The 19,868-nt window shown below is 45.4% G+C and overlaps 1 protein-coding gene across 3 annotated transcripts in view; it reads right to left on the bottom strand.

The window, feature by feature from the left end:
• Window positions 1-19,868, bottom strand: part of TEX2 (testis expressed 2) — a 117,175-nt gene that overhangs the window by 7,785 nt on the left and 89,522 nt on the right. For all 3 annotated transcript variants that reach the window (XM_012803209.2, XM_023511122.1, XM_023511121.1), the window contains exons 7-9: window positions 18,846-18,945; window positions 7,372-7,504; window positions 470-595 (exon numbers count right to left, since the gene is read on the bottom strand). In XM_012803209.2, the coding sequence (XP_012658663.1) occupies window positions 470-595; window positions 7,372-7,504; window positions 18,846-18,945 (359 nt within the window). The remainder of the gene's footprint in view (window positions 1-469; window positions 596-7,371; window positions 7,505-18,845; window positions 18,946-19,868) is intronic.

The raw sequence follows: 19,868 nt of genomic DNA, 5'->3' as shown, positions 1-19,868 counted from the left end.
TTGATCACTCCATCGTCAAAGTAGCAGGCAAATATAGCCCCCCAGTGAAGTTCATGATCCAAAAGATCAGCTAAATGATCCAGTCTTCAAATTTCGCCAAAGAAATCACCTGAATGTTTCAGTTGTGCAGGAGCTAGCAGCTCAACAAGCAGCAATGTGACCCGCTGAGCCAGCAAGGCTGGCTGTCCACCAGGCGTCATGTTCTATGCTGCTTCGGAAGACCCAGGGTGAGGCTCTGTGCCCTTTGATCTCATTAGAAAGCCATTTGGGTTGGGACTGTCTTAGATAAGGAAACCTGTGTTTTTTGTTTTTTTTTTTTTTTTGCTTTGGGGCCTGGAATTTAAATAACTGACACAGGATATCAATGCAAAAACCACTCAGAGCATAGGAACAAAGATCAGAGGAAGAGGGAAACAAGGCCAACTTGTGCCCTGACCCCAAGGCACTCCAGAAGCTCTGGCCTACTCACCCTTCAGCTCCTGGGAGCAGCTGTTTCTCTCCCCCACTGGGCTCTGGAGCATCATCTTCTTCGGAGGAGCCAGCACTGGAGGATTCCTCATCACTGTCAGCCAGACAGAACACCCTGGGCCTGCAACTGCATAGGCAGAGAATCACCACTGCAGTCTGCCCCCACTGCCCAAGCCCCGCTCAAAACCAGAACACACATACGCCCATGCACACACGCTCAGCCATGTTGTCACTCTCTCCAACCCACCCCCCAAAAGAGGCCCAATCCAAGAATCCATGGATTGGCATGTTTGCTTGAGAGACTCTTCAGCCCCAAGTCCCCTGACAGGAACGCAGAGGACTTGGGCTCGGAAGAGTTTGTTTTGGAGCGTGCATTGGAAGCACAGTGGTGGGGATGTGATGTGCTCCACATAAAATGCAGTGACATCATTGTAAGATGCAGTGACATCATCAGCAAGCAGCATGGCCAAATGGGAGGGTGAATGATGGAAAGAGCGGATAGTTGCAAAGGTGAGGTAACGGCTTATGTTGGTGACATGACCGCCCCTCACTGATGATGGGATGTTCAACCAAGTCCCTTAACTCCAGCTGTTGAACAACTATGATGCTTTCCAACTCAGTTACCCCCAAATTAGTTTTGACTTGAGACTCCTGCCTTACATGTCTTAGCCCACACCCGCACATCATCTGAGGGTCACAGAAAAAGCCAACAAGTGTCAAAGGCCTCTAAGAAGTAACTGACATGAGAACCAGGAACTTCCCTGGAAAAGTATCAATTTAAAGACCAAAGCCTCCTCAGAGAGCTAAGCCCTTTGTTCATCTTTACAGTCTGGATACTCTTTTCCAGAGTCATGGGGGGACTACTCTTCCCATAGTAGAAGTTGATCAGTTTCCCTCTGAGGGGGAGGGAGGCTGCTCTGCCAAGCTTTGAACCCACAAAAGGAGGTTTCTTCCTAAGTCTATGGGTTTGCTTCAGAGCACTGGTAGGACGATTCTAAAGTTCAGAGACTTAATCAGAATGAAAAGAATGAGGGATAGAATAGTCTCTGAACATTATTAAGTAACCAAATGGTCACTAGTTGGGCCTTGTAATCTTTTTTTTTTCTTTTTGGAGACAGAGTCTTAGTGTGTTGCCCTCAGTAGAGTGCTGTGGCATCATAGTCACAGCAACCTCAAACTCTAGGGCTCAAGCGATTCTCTTGCCTCCGCCTCCCAAGTAGCTGGGACTATAGGTGGCTGCCACAACACCCAGCTATTTTTAGAGACGAGGTCTTGCTCTGTCTCAGGCTGGTCTTGAACCCATGAGCTCAGGCAATCCACCTGCCTCAGCCTCCCAGAGTGTTGGGGTGTAAACCACCATGCCCAGCCTTGGGCCTTGTATTTTTGACAAAGACACAATTACTCGGAGAGAAGAAGGCAAGAGAGCTCAGCGCCTAGCTCTCTGCAGTCGTGATCCTTTAGTTTTTTTCTGATGCCGCCCTTGGGCCACCAGAAGTCCATAGGGGCAATCATCTCCTGACCAATGGAGGCCAAGGCCACCGAAGGGCAGAGCACACATACTGGTATGGACTTGAAGGCCCATCAGCGGCCTCAGCACCACGTCCTGGGAGGGCAGGACTGAAACCTCAGCCCCTGAAACAGGAGCCTGTTGTAAGAGGACCTCAAGAGTGTCCTTTCTGGCAGTACAAACAGATCCTCCTCAACCCCAGCTCTGAAACATTAGAGCTAGTGCTCCAGCCAATGGGCTGGACTCCATGTTAAAGGGAAACTCCCTCTGTAGGAACAAAGGCCTCTTGTCCTTGGCCATTGGACTGTACCTAACTGATACTTTCTTCCTCCTTCTATCAGACACCTGGCTGGTCCAGGAAATGCTTAGCTGCATTCATCAATCACAGAGCTATCACTGAGTGTTCTGTGGGTAGACAGCCCTCAAAGAGATCTCTTATTTAAAACATATATAGCAAAGTATGATTCCCAAGAAAGGGATCAGAAGGAGGAAAGTCAGAAACATAAATCTCCCCTAAACTGCACGTCACAGAAACACGTCTGAGTTCTCCATCAGTAAGATGGTTATGCTCTCTGGCTTAGATCTCATGCTGCCAGGTACAGAACCTGTCCCTAGGGCACAGGGAGTCTGCTCCTCATCCACACAGCACAAAAGGCTGCCTGCAAGATCTGGGACCACAGTGAGATCTGCTGAGCCAATGCCTGTCCTGTCCTGTCCCTACCAGTCTGTGTCATCTGGCAGCTCCAGACCCTGGGCAGAAGATGCCAAAGGCCGAGCACTGCAGTGAGCTCTCAGGTTCCCAAATTAATCCTCTGCAGGACAGAGAACAGGATAAATTTTGTGGCTTGAAGTAAACAATTTAGATAATGCTGTATCAGTTAAACCAGATCAGATGATGTGAAGTTCCAATTTGGACCATGTAGTACCTCTATTCCCTGTGCTGAAAGCTGCGTTATGTGGTACCTAATACTTATAATTGTACAGTTTAATGGTTAGCTCAGCTTTATAACCAAACATGCATTTTATGATCTCAGCCTTATGACTTCAGCATGAACTTCAGAGAAAGAAATACTGCGTATCTTTGAGGAAGATGTGCTAGAATGCAATGATCCTAATTGTGTTAAACACACCTCAGAATTCCAGATGAGTGTGATAGCCTTTCAAAGAGTCACCTTAAAAGGCTTATTCCAGGTAGGTAGTTTCTGCCAAAAAAATCTTTTTGGAAATATGTGTGGAAGACACCTAACAAAAACTGAATTATTTTATCAGACTATATATAGTCTTGGACCAAATGTAGAACCTCTATAAGCTGACCACCTAAGGGACTGTAACAAACTGAGGTGGTCAACATATGGAGGTGGTCAGCATAAGGAACTAGGCCTGCTGTGCTGACATGTACAAGTGGTGCATCCGGTCTCTGAAAATTAGGTCAACTTAAAGAGGTGGTCAGTGTAGGGAGGAGGTCAACTATGGAGCTTCGACTGTATTTTATTTCTTGGTCTCGTAAGCACTATCACTTCTGATGACTTATAACAACTTCTCAAAGATCCAAACCATCTTACAAAGCAGGGTGATTTGCTGTCACTCCTCAGGATAGTTAAAAGATATTGTCACAGACTACAGATACAAGTCTAAAAAGCAGCTCCCAAAACATAGTTTTAGAGAAGAACTCAGAATTAGACTGAGCAGCCTTGTGAGGAGTTTGCTTTGAGAGGGACCACACATAAGCATCTAGTGATCTTTTTTTCTTTTTGAGACAGAGCCTCAAGCTGTCGCCCTGGGTAGAGTGCCATGGCATCACGGCTCACAGCAACCTCCAACTCCTGGGCTTAAGCAATTCTCTTGCCTTAGCCTCCCAAGCAGCTAGGACCACAGGCACCCACCACAATGCCTGGCTATTTTTTGTTTGTAGTTGTCATTGTTGTTTGGCAGGCCTGGGCTGGATTTGAACCCGCCAGGTCTGGTGTATGTGGCTGGTGCCTTAGCTGCTTGAGCTACAGGCGCCAAACCAGCATCTAATTAGCATCTCACGAGTGGCCTTTCTGGCAGTATACATTAAGATCTAGTGGGTTTTTTTTTCTTCAGAGAAATTGGTCCCATACATCTGTCATAGACACACATGTGCACACATCCATGAACTAGACCTAGTCACAGTATGAACTCCAAGAACATCAGGGCCCTGGATGCAGAGTGGTTTAGGATATACAGTGGACTAGTGACCTAATGTGGAGGGCAGAGAAGGCCACCCTCTGACTTGGAGACTTACACACAGGCCTGACTGCAGTGCTAGAGCAGGAACAAGCCAGGTGCCTTACAGCAAACACTCCACTCCAACACCACTCCTCATTTAAACACCAGATGCAGCACGCTGCCCTTACTGATTCATTCTGGTCCTCTTCTGGTCACTTCCTACAGTGAAGACTCCACTACTTGACTTCACTTGAGTACCTTACTGCCCCAAGTTAGGTTAACTACAGTGTGTGACAAAAAAGACTATCTGGGAAGTAAAAAGACTAAAGGAAAAATGCCCACAAGTATACAGAGGAGACACATTTCAAAGGGAAGGGACTTGGGACTCACTAGAATACAGCAATCCAGATTTCAGCGTCTCCATCTCACCCAAGGTGCTGAGGTGAAATAACTTCCTATCAGGAAAGACTCTCAGGGTGGGGTGGGGGCAGCACCTCCACAGATTCCTCACGGGATACTCATTTGCCTATTTGATCAGTACTGAAAAAAGTGGTGAGACAAAGCAGGGGCCCTGCCGGGCAGACAACGGGGAGTGGGCCCTTAGGAGTGGGCCACCTTTTCTGACATCCTGCGCTTTGGAGGTGTGATATTAAGGGAGATGTCAGTATCCAGAGCAGAAGCTTAAACAGATACTGTGGACACCGACTTCCTTCCCTCCTCTGTGACCTAACCTCAAAGTGATTCCGGATGGAGGAAACAAGGTGGATTCTACAATCATTCTGGGATTAGGTTCTTAACCATGATGGGCTTGCAGAGGCTCTCAATGCTCTCAGAAACTGTGCGCCAAATGGCGCATGTGGAGGCATTTTCTGGAAGAAGGATCCAGAGTTCTCAGATTCCCAGAGGGGTCCCTTTTATGCAAAAAAGGGTTAAGAGTTCATTTTCCAGGCCTTTTTCTCCTACATCAAGTGTGTCTGGATTGTATTCTTCCTTGCTTTTAAAATTAAATGACATAAGAGTAGAATGTGAACATTTTAAAACAATAACTGAGAAAATGACATGAAGGCTGTGTTGACCAGTTTGATGGAAGTAGTTCGGATTGCATGTGAAAACCCCACACTGTACCCCAGAAGTGCATTAATGTACATAGTTAGCATTCAATAAAAAAAAATTAAATTAAATTAAATTAAATTAAATGACAGCCAATTACACATGAACATATAATTTAACACCCTCACACAAAGAAGCCAAACATTGTATAACATTCTTCTAGGGAAAAAAATGGTACTTTAGAAATATATTAAAAATTAAATATATTATCACATTCCTAAAGCAGAGGATTTTTTGCACTCAGTCTGGAGAAGAGTGGCTTGTTTGGAAACATGTCCATCCTCTGGTCAGACACAGTTTATGAACTTAAAATTATGCCAAGAGCCACATGAATAGAAGTGAACGTGGAATGCCTAAGTGGCAAGGACCTCAGGGACTGGACTTGGAGGCAACACCTGATGCTCCAAGAGCTCTTTCCAATGGAATCGCTGCACCTCTGTGCCAGCACAGGGCCGTTTCCAAAAGGAGTTCTTTGCATAAATGCTTTTGACTGACGTCTACTCTGCCACACTCCCATTTCGTCAGACCTCACTTCCCAGGTTGCTTCTGTCTAAGGAGCTTCATTTTTCTAGGCGGCTGCTTCTGCAGGTCATGGCTGCTCACGTGGTAGGACAGGGGCAGCAGCAGCAGCAGTGGAGTCTGATGAGCTTAGAACCCCACAAACTGGGGACATCTGGAAGCCTGCCCCTGCCACAAAAGCCTCATGACTACTCCCAATCTCAGTTTTCTCAGGCCCATGTCTGCGCCTTTATGTTTGGGAACATGACAAAAAGACAGGTTTCCTGGTGGCCTCACATGGAATCAAACAAGACTCAGAACTTACAGGGCATGAAATGCTACATGGAGGGTTGATAAATACCACTCACCAGAAAATACAAATCCACAGATTGCCGAATCCAAACACATTTTAACAAATAGAAAAATGAAAGGAAAACAGCACAGACACAGGTTAGATTCCAAACAGCAGGTGCAATTCTCCAATTATTAAAACAGGAATATTTCATAAGTAACTGGGACAAATCAGAATAATCTAAGAATATGCTCCAATGTATAACCCAACTCCCTCCATCTATTACCACGTGTATGAATTAGGCCTTAGCTCAGTACTGTTACTAAGCAAATGCCCGAGAGCCCGTGTCTTTCAGTGAGGCCTGAGGAGCGGGCTCCTTGCAGCATTGACTCGTCATCCTACTGTTGATTCCATGCCAAGGGGCTAAAGCTGCAAGACGCAGATTCTAGTCGGCTTTTTACATTTGGTAAATAACAATTAATATAATTTTTAAACATTTCAGAATATTATAGGGGGTACACACATTTTATTCACATAGTTTGCTTTTGTATACTTTAAGTCAAAGATAAGTGTGCACTGTACCTATTAGGTATGAATTACCCATCCCCTACTTCCCCCTCCCGCATGCTTAATTTTTGATGAGTAATATAATTTGAATTTGTAGTTAGAACAGTCATTTTTAAGGAGCGTAGGGCTGTAAACGTTCTAGCACCTCCATTCTAGGAGTTCAAGGGGGCAAAAAAAAAATCAAGCTTCATTAATTATCTTACAATTTGGGGACATTTACTAAATCAGACAAACTCAGGGTAGCAGATATACTATCTACAAAGAAAATTTACTAAGCAAATCAATATTGTATTATTTAGGGGAAATGCTTCTCAAAACACTTCAGGAGCACCCTCTTGGCTACAAAATCAATCTAATTGTAAATAATTCTAACTCTGTGATTAAAGCAGATAGATCCCCTGGGGACCTTAGCCTGCTCTGCACATTGCTATATGTGGTTGAAAGCTGATCAAGGAGCTTTCTTAATGCTTCTATTCTGCTTGTCTGAGTTGGTGATGCTTTCTGGTAATTGATACTGTGGACACCACCAGCAGGTCAAAAGGAGCTGTCACCACTGAGTAGGGGTGGGACTCACAGTCTGCTGGGGATGAGACTGGGAAACCATGCTCTGAAACCTTCTGAGGCCCAGAAGCACTTACACAGCTGCTCACTCAACATCCAGGGGCTACTATACATCAAACCTGCTTCTCAAAGGCTGCAGGGAGAGGTGCGGTTAGTAAATTCACATATAGCCCCTTACCCTTCTTTGCCAATTTCTCCAACCTTCAGGGCTTCAACAAGAGGCTCTTTACCTAGTTTGGTCAAATTCATTTTGGTCTCGAGAGTCATCAGAAAGGACCCATTGTAGGACATTTCCAAATCAATCCAGAGTCCTGGAGAAATGGGGAAAAAACAGAATGGGTTTTTTTCCCCCCAAAAAAGCACATGACTTAACGACAGTACAAAAACTTATATTTTAAATTAGTGTCTAAGTGGGTACCACATGGAAAGTCTACATACTGCTATTATTTACTGATACAGGCAGGAAGAAGACTGAGAGTGCTATACTATCAGTGCACTCAAGAAAAGAGCGGTTCAAGCATTTGGCCAATGGCCAGCATTCCACTGAAATGGATCACGGGGAATTCAGTGCACATGTCAGCACTGGAAGGATCCTGTCCTCTGGCTGCTTCTGCTTGACCCACAGCAAAGCCAGGACAAGGTATGCTGATTCCCAGGTGGTTACAATGCCAGAGGGAAGAGCAGAGATTTCACCCTAGAAAGCTCTAGTGAAGAATTTCGCCAGATTGTTTTTTAAACACACATACATATACGAGAACCACTGTCTTTCTTTAAATTATCCAGTGAGGGGAAGAAGGGCACACAGAAAATGATTCAGATTTATTTTGGCATGATAGGAAGTGACAAAAACTTTTTTTTTTTTTTTTGAGACAGCGGCTCACTCTGTTGCCCCAGGCTAGAGTGCTGTGCTGTCACAGCTCACAGCAACCTCAAACTCCTGGACTCAAGTGATCCTCTTGCTTCCGGAGCCACCATGCCCAGCCAATAAAAACTTATAGAACCTTCCTTTCTGGAAATTGCTGAGTAATGGAAACAAAAAATTAACTTTCAATTTCCAGGATTACCTAGATAAAGTCAGGCAATCACTTTGTACCTTAGTTAAAAATCCCTTCCTTAGGAAACATACCAATGCTAATAAGATCATATGTAAGAGGCACGGGGCTTTGTGGGGTTTCCAGGCTGGCCACTGACCAGTGGTCTAAAATGCAAACTGTGTTCATCTCATGACCCTCTTCTCCTTGGGGATTCTATGATTTAGCAGGTAAGACGGGCTATGCTGTGATTTTTCAGACTCAGAGCCCTATGGGGGCTTTCTATCAGAATGTGATTCTTCAAGTGGCTGTTTAAGTGTTAAACTCTTACAGATTTTCATATGACAAATGACAACAACCAAAAGGAAGGAGGATGTTGATCTAAAACCATGTTCACACACAGCAGCAATTTTGAGTAATTACAGTAAATAAGCCGTCCCTCACACGGCTCCCACCTCACACTTCCTGCTTAACCTCAGGAAGCACTTACTGCTGTAATTCCTCACTAAGGGCAGAATGATTTCTATTTTGTTTTCAACAAATTCTTTTTACCATAATGGACGGTAATTCTTTCCCAGGAATGACCTGGTTTGGTCAATTGTGATTATCTTCTTTGCAGCAACACTCACAAAGCTGCTTTATTTCTTGCCTACATTAAGTAGTTAAAAATCATTAATTAGCTTGACTTTAAAGGTGCTATTACTAGAAATAAAGGGTGTGTCTGCTTTAATAAAGACACTGAATGAATCACTTCCAATAAAAAGGGGATTAGAGCAAAAGCACTAGTTATTTATAGATTTTTTTTTTTTATTTTTTGAGATAAGAGTCTCACTCAGTCACCCTGGGTAGACTGCTGTGGCATCATAGTGCACAGCAACCTCAATCTCTTGGGCTCAAGTGATCCTCTTGCCTCAGCCTCCCTAGAAGCTGGGACTACAGGCGCCCACCACAACGCCCAGCTGGTTTTTCTATTTTTAGTAGAGACAGGGTTTCGCTCTTGCTCAGGCTGGTCTCAAAATCCTGAGTTCAGGTGATCTACCTGCCTCAGCCTCCCAGAGTGCTAGGATTATAGGATTGAGGTACAATGTCTGGCTATTTATAGATTTTTAAACTCAATATAAAAACAATATCAGTAAAGAAGATATTTATTGCTATATAATGTCTCTAGCTTTACTTAATTTGAGAATTAACAGACTCAAACTACCTGGTTACTATATGTATAAATATAACCATTTCTTTTGAAAGTCCCAGATTTCCATTAAATATTAAAAGTACATATTATAGGGGAGGGGAAGGGCGGATGGGTGGTAGGAGGATGACTGGAAAGATGACCTATATAGTCTGTCTAACAAGGGTACAAGTAAACTTTTCTAGAACTAGAGTATAAATGTTTTAATACAAGAACTAAGTAAATGACACAAAGTCTATGTTAACCAGTTTGATGAAAATATTTCAAATTGTATATGAAAATACTACACTGTACCCCATGTTTGCATTAATGTATACAGCTATCATTTAATAAAAAAAAAATCGGAAAAAAAAAAGTACATATTATGGCCAGGTGCTCACGCCTGTAATCCTAGCACTTAGGAGGCCAAGGCAGGTGGATAACCTGAGCCCATGATTTTGAGACCAGCCTGAGGAAGAGTGAGACCCCCATTTCTTAAAAAAAAAATAGCCAAGTGGGCTCAGTGCCCGTAGCTCAGCAGTTAGGGTGCCAGTCACATACATCGAGGCTGGCGGGTTTGAACCCAGCTCAGACCTGCTAAACAACAGTGACAACTACAATAAAAAAAATAGCTGGGCATTATGGCAGGCACTTATCATCCCAGCTACTTGGGAGGCTAAGGCAAGAGAATCACTTAAGCCCAAGAGTTTGAGATTGCTGTGGGCTGTGACGTCACAGCACTCTACCGAGGGCAACAAAGTAAGACTCTGTCTCAAAAAATAAAGAATAAAAGCATGCATTGCCTATGAAAGTTGATGTATTGAAGACACCAGAATTTTATTTCTTACAAAATGGAAGGTTTTGCTTGTCTGTTTTAAATGAGGGGATATAGACATAGGCTTAGTAAACTTCCAGCTCTCATCCCAGTCACTGAGACATTCTCCTCAATGATGTATGGTCTAGTGTCCCCGGCAGGATCTAAGAGGGGAAGGCTGAGGGAAGAACAGGGAGCTCAGTCACGTGGACTGGAATTTCTCATCCTCTATTCAGCAGCATCCTCATCTCCACAAAGGAGACCTCACTGCCTCTTCAGGAGAGGGCTGCATATAGCCAAGCACCCGTCATAGCCCAGCCAGGTGGCTTCCCTTTTTCTGCTGTCATCAGCACACTCTTAGAGTCTTTGCTCCGGCCTCCCTTGGTGCTGTAGCCAGGGAAGGGCCTCACTGGGCAACTGCAGAGCCTGGTATTACAGGATGAGAGCCTGGACATCTGACCAGGCTTCTGCCTGGGGGAAGGGCCTGTTCTTTATACCACTGAATGCACCCCACCAGGCCCACCCACAGGCCTTGCTCAGCCCCAGCACTCAATGAAAATATGAAGGAGACAAGAATGGTTTGAAAATATTTTAAAACAGAAATGGCAACTATTTCAACAAATTACTCTAGTATCATGTATTTGCATTCAGATGAGGGCAAGGAGACTATTTCAGCATTAGGTGTGAAGAAAGTCTTGCTTGTGTGGCAATGATTCAGCAGGCAGAAAGTGCCCTGAAAACTTTGGCAGAAGAACACGAAACTCCTGCAACTTGGAGCCCAGACCAATGAGTTATGCAATGGGTGAGTTGGGAGGTCCCTGCCTTGTAAGATTGAAAGATGCAATTAGCCATTACTAGTAAGAATGACTTCCCTTTAGGGACGTTATGTAGCCACAATGTGAGGATGGGACGTACACTGTTCCACAATCAGCATCTTAACTTTGACCTAATGCTAATCTTATAGTCACAGGGTTTTTTTCTTTTGTGTGTTTGACACGTTAAGACTTAGCCATGAGGCTTTGCATTTAAGATGCTGCTTTCTACCACCATCTGGCATGGGTGGTGCTGAAGGACAAAAGCCTGAAGTTCAGCAGCAGGAGGATTTTTTTTTTTTTTTTTTGCAGTTTTTGGCCGGGGCTGGGTTTGAACCTACCACCTCCAGCATATGGGGCCAGCGCCCTACTCCTTTGAGCCACAGGTGCCTCCCATCAACAGGAGGATTTTTGATGCCTTTAAAAAGGAGTAAGGCAGTGTGTCCTGAGAGGTTTTCTGGAAAGTGGGCTGGAGGAAGAAACATGAAGGGGTCCTCGTGTTGTGAGGTTGTGCAGTGGCGATGGGGGAGCCTGATAATTGACACACAGAGTATTGGAGCCCTACACAACCAGCACTTCACGTGGCAACCCGTGGGATGTGACTGACCACAGGTATGACAAGCCTCAGTCAGACCTCGTGCAAGAACCTGCAAGGACCTCAGATGGCTGTTCTTCCACTCTTCAGCGCCACCACTACTCAGAGGACTTTCTTCCACCAAAACTGCCTACCGAGTTCTTGATGCTCGATATCAGAACTGAAGACACCAAGAGGAACCCCAGCCCTCTCAAGCATATGCTTCAAGAATAAAAACTCTTATCCTAGGCTACCAGGTGCAGTCACCCCATGATGACATAAGAGGTCATAAACAGGCCGTGGTGCATGTTCCCAGAGACAAGGGGTGGGCCTAACCAGACAGAGGTTCTTCTGCCTTCTCCCTAGTTTTCTAGTCAACAAACTTCTACTTCATCAGTAACAGCCTGACTGTTATTTTATTTTGAGTCAGGGTCTTACTTGGTTCCTAGAATATAGTAGGGTGATCATCAGATCATCCGTCTTCCACTCCTATGCTCATGATGACATAAGAGGTCATAAACAGGCCGTGGTGCATGTTCCCAGAGACAAGGGGTGGGCCTAACCAGACAGAGGTTCTTCTGCCTTCTCCCTAGTTTTCTAGTCAACAAACTTCTACTTCATCAGTAACAGCCTGACTGTTATTTTATTTTGAGTCAGGGTCTTACTTGGTTCCTAGAATATAGTAGGGTGATCATCAGATCATCCGTCTCCCACTCCTATGCTCAAACGATCCTCCTGCCTTTACCTCCTGAATAGCAGGGACCACAGGTGCATACCACCACACCCAGCTAAATTTCTGTAGAGACAGGGTTTCTCTATGTTGCCCAGGCTGGTCTCAAACTCTTGCCCTCAGTGTTCCTCCTGCCTCTACAACTCAGAGTGCTGGGATCACAGGCATGAGCCACCACCTGGCCCTGTTTTATTACTATTAAAGGCATCAGTCTCATCAGATCAGGCTTCCCAGGGCACTGCTGCTCGGAAGAGTTAAGGGTGCTGGAAGCCTTGCTCACATTATTTGCTCCTCCACTTCCCTCCACCTGTAACTATTAATAGCTGATTTTCATTCTGAAAGCCAACATTTGCCATCCAAAGAACAAAACTTCTTTAAACGGAAATTTGATAATATATTACCAAGAACAGATGTTGGAGTTCTTTGACTGTCAGAACACAGCAGTGACTATTTTGTTCCTGGCAACAGACTGGTCCCATATTGCTCACTCAGATCCACTTGTGTTTGGATATGTCTTCTATGACAGACACCACTGTTAGTTTTACCTACCTGTGACTGCTCTCTGAACTAGAGCTCCACCTCTTCCAGCTGACACAGTGGGAAATGAGCATCGCCTTCCCCCCCCACCCCAATTCCCCAAAAGGACATGCTTTTCCCTTCCCACATACAGTGTTTTTCTTCACAAAACATGATCTGGTCAGTGTGCACATCACACAGTTGTGTGCTTCAGGCCTGGGCACCCAGGCTGGCCATGCTGCTCTTGAGGAAGGTGTGGGGGACAGGCAGGGTACCGCTACCCTGGCTCCAGTTCTCTGTAATACTCAGCTGGCAAAGTAACTTCAGCCCCAGCACTGGATGACAGCACCAGGCACTATAGGGTAAGGTCTGAAATAACAGTGTAGACAGTAGACACCTGTAATCATGACCAGGGCATCTCTGGAGATGGACAAAGTCCCTACTCCTATGGGATATGGTAGTATTTCCACAGAATCTGAGATCTTCAAAACGTGGGCTGTTGTTTGGGTATCTGGAAACACGGCCAAACCATTAGGGCCCTCTGTCCATGGGGGACCTTCAGTGACTATTTGTAGGCTTAAATACATGCAATAAACGTCCTAAAGACTAAATGAATTAATCTAAACTTGAGGGGGTCACAGTCCACACTTGGGTTCATTCTGCCCCTGCTGACATCTGTGGCACTGCTCTGCAGCCCCTGGTCCCAGGCATGGAGCAACAAAACCTGGCTGACAGGAACAGGCCCCTAGCCAGCCCCTCCAGGAAGTTTGTACCGAGTACCAGCAGCAGTAGCTAACACTGAGGACTTACCACCTGCCCGTGTGCTCTGAGACTGAGTGAATTTCATCTTCACAACAAACGAGGCAGTCACTACTGCCTTCAGCACTGGAAGGATGAGGAAACTGAAGTGTGGTGTGGTTAGTAACTGCCCATGGTCTCTCCTAGACCACGCAGGAGCAGGCCCAGACACAGGTGGCTTGCCCTCCGGCCTGGGGCCTAGAAGCCATGGAAAGAAAATGGGAAGGTGAGGCTGCCAGTGACCTCTGGCAGGTCAGCCCTGCCCTGGGCTTTGGCTCCTACAAACAAGGCTGGGTCCAGTGAGGTGATCTCTGATTGCTCTTTCAAGTCTGCCCAATTTTACAAAAGAGCCATTTTACAAAAGAGCCATCTATACATTCTAAATTACTTTTTAGCCATAAGAAAAAAGATTATGGCTTGGTGCCTGTAGCTCATTGGTTAGGGCACCTGCCACATGCCCCAGGGCTGGTGGGTTCAAACCCGGCCTGGGTCAGGTAAACAACAATGATGGCATCAACAACAACAACAACAAAAGCCGGGCTTTGTGGTGGGTGCCTGTAGTCCCAGCAACTTGGGAGACCGAGGCAAGAGAATCGCTTGAGCCCAAAAGTTTGAGGTTGCTGTGAGCTGTGACACCACATCACTCTACTGAAGGCAACATAGTCAGACTTTGTCTTAAAAAAGAAAAGAAAAAAGATTAGAAGAGAATGCACCAAAAAGGTAACCTTGGCTATCTTGGAATGGTAGATGATGGGTAATGTTTTCCTTTTTACCTTTTCTGAATATTCCTGCTTTCCCCACAATGAACATTTGCTGAATAGATGAATGAGCAAACACTGACCTAACAGAGTTAATAAAAATGATTAGAAAGACCCTGGCTGGAAGACCTCAGAGGGCAGGCCCTGGTGACAGTAGCTGAAGGAGGGGCCAAGGGGAGAAGTAAGCCAGTCTGGGAGGGAAGAGTAATAGAGACAGACTTTTGGGCCTTGCTGTGTGGGCTAAAGGGAAGAAAAGAGCCCTGTCCTAGCCCACAGGCAGAGGAGCTAGTTCCAGGGTGTGTGTAGAATGGGAAGGGGTCAGAGCTGGGGGAGGAGGGGCACAGCCATTTTCCAAGGGAAAGAGCTTATCCATCTTCCTGCCACCTGCCATTGGTGGGAAGCGAGGATGCCCTGGGCAAGATGGTCAATTACCCTTATTCACTAGATACTGGTGTGCGTCCTGGAACTCTGATGGGCTGATATGGCCAACACATGTGGTTTCATTCAGAGCAACTACAGACTTTACTTAGCAACAAGACTACAAAAGCTGAGAATCACACTTCTTTCTGTTTATCCTGGTAGGATGGTCACAGGGCACCACAACCACCCACATTCTACACTAACAGCAGTTTCTGAGGTGGCAGTGATCATAGTTACAATAATGACAGCGAGCACTCAGAAATTGCCTGCTTGCACCAGATGCTACTCTAATTGCCTTCTATGTATTGACTCATTGAATCCTGGGAAGTAGTTGCCATTAGAATCCCCATTTGAGAGAGGAAGAAGTCACGGGGTTAAGGAACTTGCCCGAGGCTGTGTACCTGGCCAGTTGCTCTACAGAGCTGGAGCTGAGAACCAGCACTCCATGCTGCCACAAGAGGAGAAACCCGAGGACAGAACAACCCAACCAGCTGTGGCCTCCAACAAACAAACCCACATGAGCACAAATCAGGAAATATACTCATGTGTGTATTTTTTGAGACAGGGTCTCACTTTGTTGCCTGGACTAGAGAGCAGTAGTGTCATCATAGCTAATTGCAACCTCCAACTCCTGGGCTCAAGTGATCCTCTTACCTCAGCCTGACTGACTGAGACTATAGGAACGTACCACCACATCCAGCTAATTTTTCTATTTTTTTTTGTAAAGACAGGGACTCGCTATGGTGCTCAGGCTGGTCTTGAACTCCTGGCCTTAAGTGCTGGGATTACAGATGTGAACTATTGCACCTGGTCATCTTTGGGTCTTTATTAATCCTTTCTTTAGTGACATTTTCTAACGAACCCCAACAGATTAGAAACCAGCAAGCCTTTGATCTATATGGTGAAATATCCACCGCAGCTCCTGCTCTGAAGGAGCAGTTAGGAAGCACGAGACTTACATGTTTGGTGAATTTTACTCAAAGCCTGACCAAAGCTGCTAGAGAGGCTGTACAGTTCACAGCCACAGGGAACTTCTCAGATGCTGCAAAGCCCTGCTGTGGCTCTGTTCCCCTTCTCCACAGAAATTTCTACAAATTCAGCAAAGGACGGTCCTGAGATAAGAGACTGCTAACACATTAGAAAACAGAGCATTTACATGTATTATTTACCTTTAAGCCTGACTGTCAGGAGGTTTATGTTAGCTGATCATTTACCAGTTTGTTACAAGTCAATTTCTAAAGAGGTGAAAAGCAAAGGGCAACAGAGAGGCCGGCTGAGTCAGAGGAAGAAGGGCAGCCCTGGCACATGGACGGAGTGAAGAGGCTCCCTACACCGTCAACACACGGATGGCGCATCTTTTAAAATTTGGCATGGGTTTAAAAAGCCTCTAGTGAAACCATGTGCAAAGAACTGAAATCTTTTCTAGTTTTACTTTCAGTGAACCAGAAATTACTAAACCCAAGAACACTGAGATTCATCAAGGTATAGAATTTGGTAGACGGGTTAAGGGTGATCTCAACATGTAATTATTATGTAGCCTTCTGGATTTACAAATAACATCTAGTCTGTCTTTCTCTGAACTTGATGTGATGCTAAATTTTTGCTGGAAATATGGGCTTATTGTCAACTAAAATATTGAAAGAGATCTGCTAGAGCGGCTCACTGTAGTGCTAGAAAAATCTCATCATATTTACATCAAGTGTTGATAACAGCAGAAAAATGACTTCACTAAATATGATTCAAGAGCCATCTGATTCAAACTGAAAAGTAGTTTCTATAATTTCCAAATTTTTGTTTGAGACAGTGTCTCACTATGTTGCCCTCAGTAGAGTGCCGCTGCATCACAGCTCACAGCAACCTCAAACTCTTGGACTTAAGCAACACTCATGCCTTAGCCTCCCAAGTAGCTAGGACTACTATAGGTGCCTGCCACCCACCTTGGCCTCCCAGAGTGCTAGGATTACTCTGCTAGGAGTAAGCTACCGTGCCTGGCCTAATTTACAAAGTTTATAAAACACTTACTTTAAAACAAATATCACTCTCTTGAAAAAGTATAATTAGGCTCGGTGCCCGTAGCACAGTGGTTACTGCACCAGCCACATAACCGAGGGTGGCAGATTAGAACCCAGCCTGGGCCAGCTAAACAACTGCAACGAACAAAAAGCCGTGTGTTGTGATGGGCGCCTGTAGTCCCAGCTACTTGGGAGGCTGAGGCAAGAGAATTGCTTAAGCCCAAGAGTAGAAGGTTGCTGTGAGCTGTGACGCCACAGCACTCTACTGAGTGCAACACAGTGAGACTCTGTCTCAAAAAAAAAAAAAAAGTGTAATAATTTTTGCCCCTACCTTGTTCCTAAGACATTTTTGGAATGATGTAAATTTTTGTTTTTTTGGGACAGTCTCACTATGTCACCCTCAGTAGCATTCTATGGTGTCACAGCGCACAGCATCCTCCAACTCTTGGACTTAAGAGATTCTCTTGCCTCAGCCTCCCAAGTAGCTGGGACTATAGGTGCCTGCCACAATGCCCAGCTATTTTTTGTTGTAGCTGTCATTGTTGTTTGGCAGACCTGGGTATGTGCCCAGTGCCCTAACCACTGAGCGAGGGATGATGTAAATTTGATTTAAGTGGAAAAGGTTCACGTTGGAATGGAGACCACAGTGAAGGGGTGAGACCTTCCCCCATGCTAATGTGCTCTTCTTGCCTACCTGGTTCACTCCTCCTTTTTAAAATAAACTCCTGCATACTAAATCTTCCCTGTCAAGGTCCTTTTAAACTATATTTATGATTTATGTGACACAAAAGTATTTACACCATCATCATAATTTTATTTAAACTCTCTCTACATTCTAATCAATTCCTCCCCCCGCTCCCCAACACAAGAGTAGGCATAAATATGGTGTCAGGAGCATATTAAAAAGACTCATATTTGAGGCCAGGCATGTTGGCTCACACCTATAATCCTAGCACTTTGGGAGACCAAGGAAGAAAGATTATTTGAGCCTTGGAGTTCAAGACCAGCCCAGGCAACACAGCAAGACTTCTTTTTTTCTTTTTCTTTTTTTTTTTTGTAGAGACAGAGTCTCACTTTATCACCCTTGGTAGAGTGCCGTGGCATCACACAGTTCACAGCAACCTCCAACTCCTAGGCTTAAGCGATTCTCTTCCCTCAGCCTCCAGAGTAACTGAGAACAGGCACCAGTCACAAAGCCTGGCTATTTTTTGGTTGCAGTTTGGCCAGGGGTGGGTTTGAACCCACCACCCTCAGTATATGGGACTGGCGCCCTACTCACTAAGCCACAGGCGCCACCCAGCAAGACTCCTTCTTTAAAAAAAATAGAAAACTCAGCCAGGCGTGGTGGCATGTACCTTCAGTCCCAGCTGCTTCTGCTTCAGCCCAGAAGTGTGAAGTTCCAGTAAGCTACAATGATGCTAGTACACTCTATGCTGGGTGACAGTGTGAGACCCCATCTCCAAAAAAATCAAATCTGAGAATGTTCCTCCACCAGGGAGCCCTACTCTGAAAATATTATCTTTGAATATATAGTATATTTTCCAGCCACCTACTAGGAGGAGTGAAACACAAAGGTCAAACATTTGCAATCTAGATGTTGGTGGGAGGTAAGGATGTGAATATATATAAGGAGAGGCAGCTCCTGGCAAGGGTCAGGGCCAGTACAGCTGCACACATGAGGCCCATGAGAAGTGAGTGGAGTGGAAATCCAGCCCACTGCCTTGTGCCCTGGCAGGGCCTGCCACCCCCACAAAAGCATAGGCCCTATCAACTGGCCTGTGGGCATCTTTGGGCTAGAGGAGGCCCTGAGACACCAAGAGACTAGAAGGCTTAGGAGGTGGTACCAGGATTTATTCCAAATCAGTTTAAGGCCAAGATTGTTAAGAACATGAAGTCAGATGGTTGGGAAGTCCCCAACTCCCTCTAAACACAAAGCCTTGGCATTAAATCTGCAGCAAAGGAAATACTTCAATATTCATATAAATGGTCAATCCCTCTCTAGAGTCAATTAGGAGTTACCTTGGTGATCAACGTAAGGCTTGAAGGCCTGAAGAATTTTTGGCACAGCCACCCCCATGTCAAGTTCCGTCAGAGTGAGTTCATTCATAAAGTAGGGGAGCTGGAGGGAAGAAGCAAACAGTGAGTGAGACATGTGAGTAACCTGCTAGAAAGGCTGCTGAGTTAGAAGTCACCATGCTTTCCGAGGGGATGCTGGCCAAGGTTTTGAGTCCAGACCATTTATTTAACCAAAAGGTATTATGCACAGACCACGTACTAGGCGTCGTGCCCTAGACGGAGCTTCAGCAGGTCAGGCCAGGCAGGGCCTTGCTCTCCTGGAGTTTATACTGGACAGGCAGAAACTGGCAAGTAAGTAGACACATAATAAAGTTTCAGAGAGTGGTTAGTGCTACAAAGAACATCAAGCAGGTATAGGTCAGAGGGAGCGTGGGGCTGGGTTGGGGTGGCCATTTTGGTTATGGAGGTTAGGGAGGGTTTCTCTGAGCGGCATTTGACAGAGACCTGTCTGGAGAAGGAGCCAGGCATGCTGGTTAGGTTAACAGAACCCAGGGTCGGCTTAAGCCTGAGAAAATGGACCTCTCTTAGACTGCCAATAGGGAGTAAGAAATAGCTACAGCATTTTTCATAGGCAAACTTAACACATGTATTAACGTTCTTGAAAAAAAAATCACATCCTTTTGACCCTGTGTGGACATTTTTGTTTTTGGCCCCCCAGGATCCCCACTCCACCCTCTACCTTGAGCGGCTGATCGGTGCAAACTTTTGTCAATGGCTTCTCTTGCCCTCCAGCTTGTGGCTGGGCATGGCCACTGGGATACACCGAGGAGGAGAGGACTGGAAGGCACATGGAGAAGAGCGTTGTTGGGCATTTGTCCCCTTCATCTATTGAAGGCCACAGCTACCCTGCCCAGGGTTCTGATGACTACTTCCTGCCTTTGCCCCTTCAGAGAGGGTAAAAGCTCCCCACTCCTGCCAACCCTGGGGTACTGCACTCCATCTTTGGCTTTGTCTCTGTCTGGCCCA

Source organism: Otolemur garnettii, unplaced genomic scaffold (assembly GCF_000181295.1).
Source record: "Otolemur garnettii isolate 467f Iridium unplaced genomic scaffold, OtoGar3 scaffold00018, whole genome shotgun sequence".
Classification (NCBI taxonomy): domain Eukaryota; kingdom Metazoa; phylum Chordata; class Mammalia; order Primates; family Galagidae; genus Otolemur; species Otolemur garnettii.
Note: the sequence above shows the minus strand (reverse complement) of the source record. Positions and strands in the feature narration are given on the sequence as shown.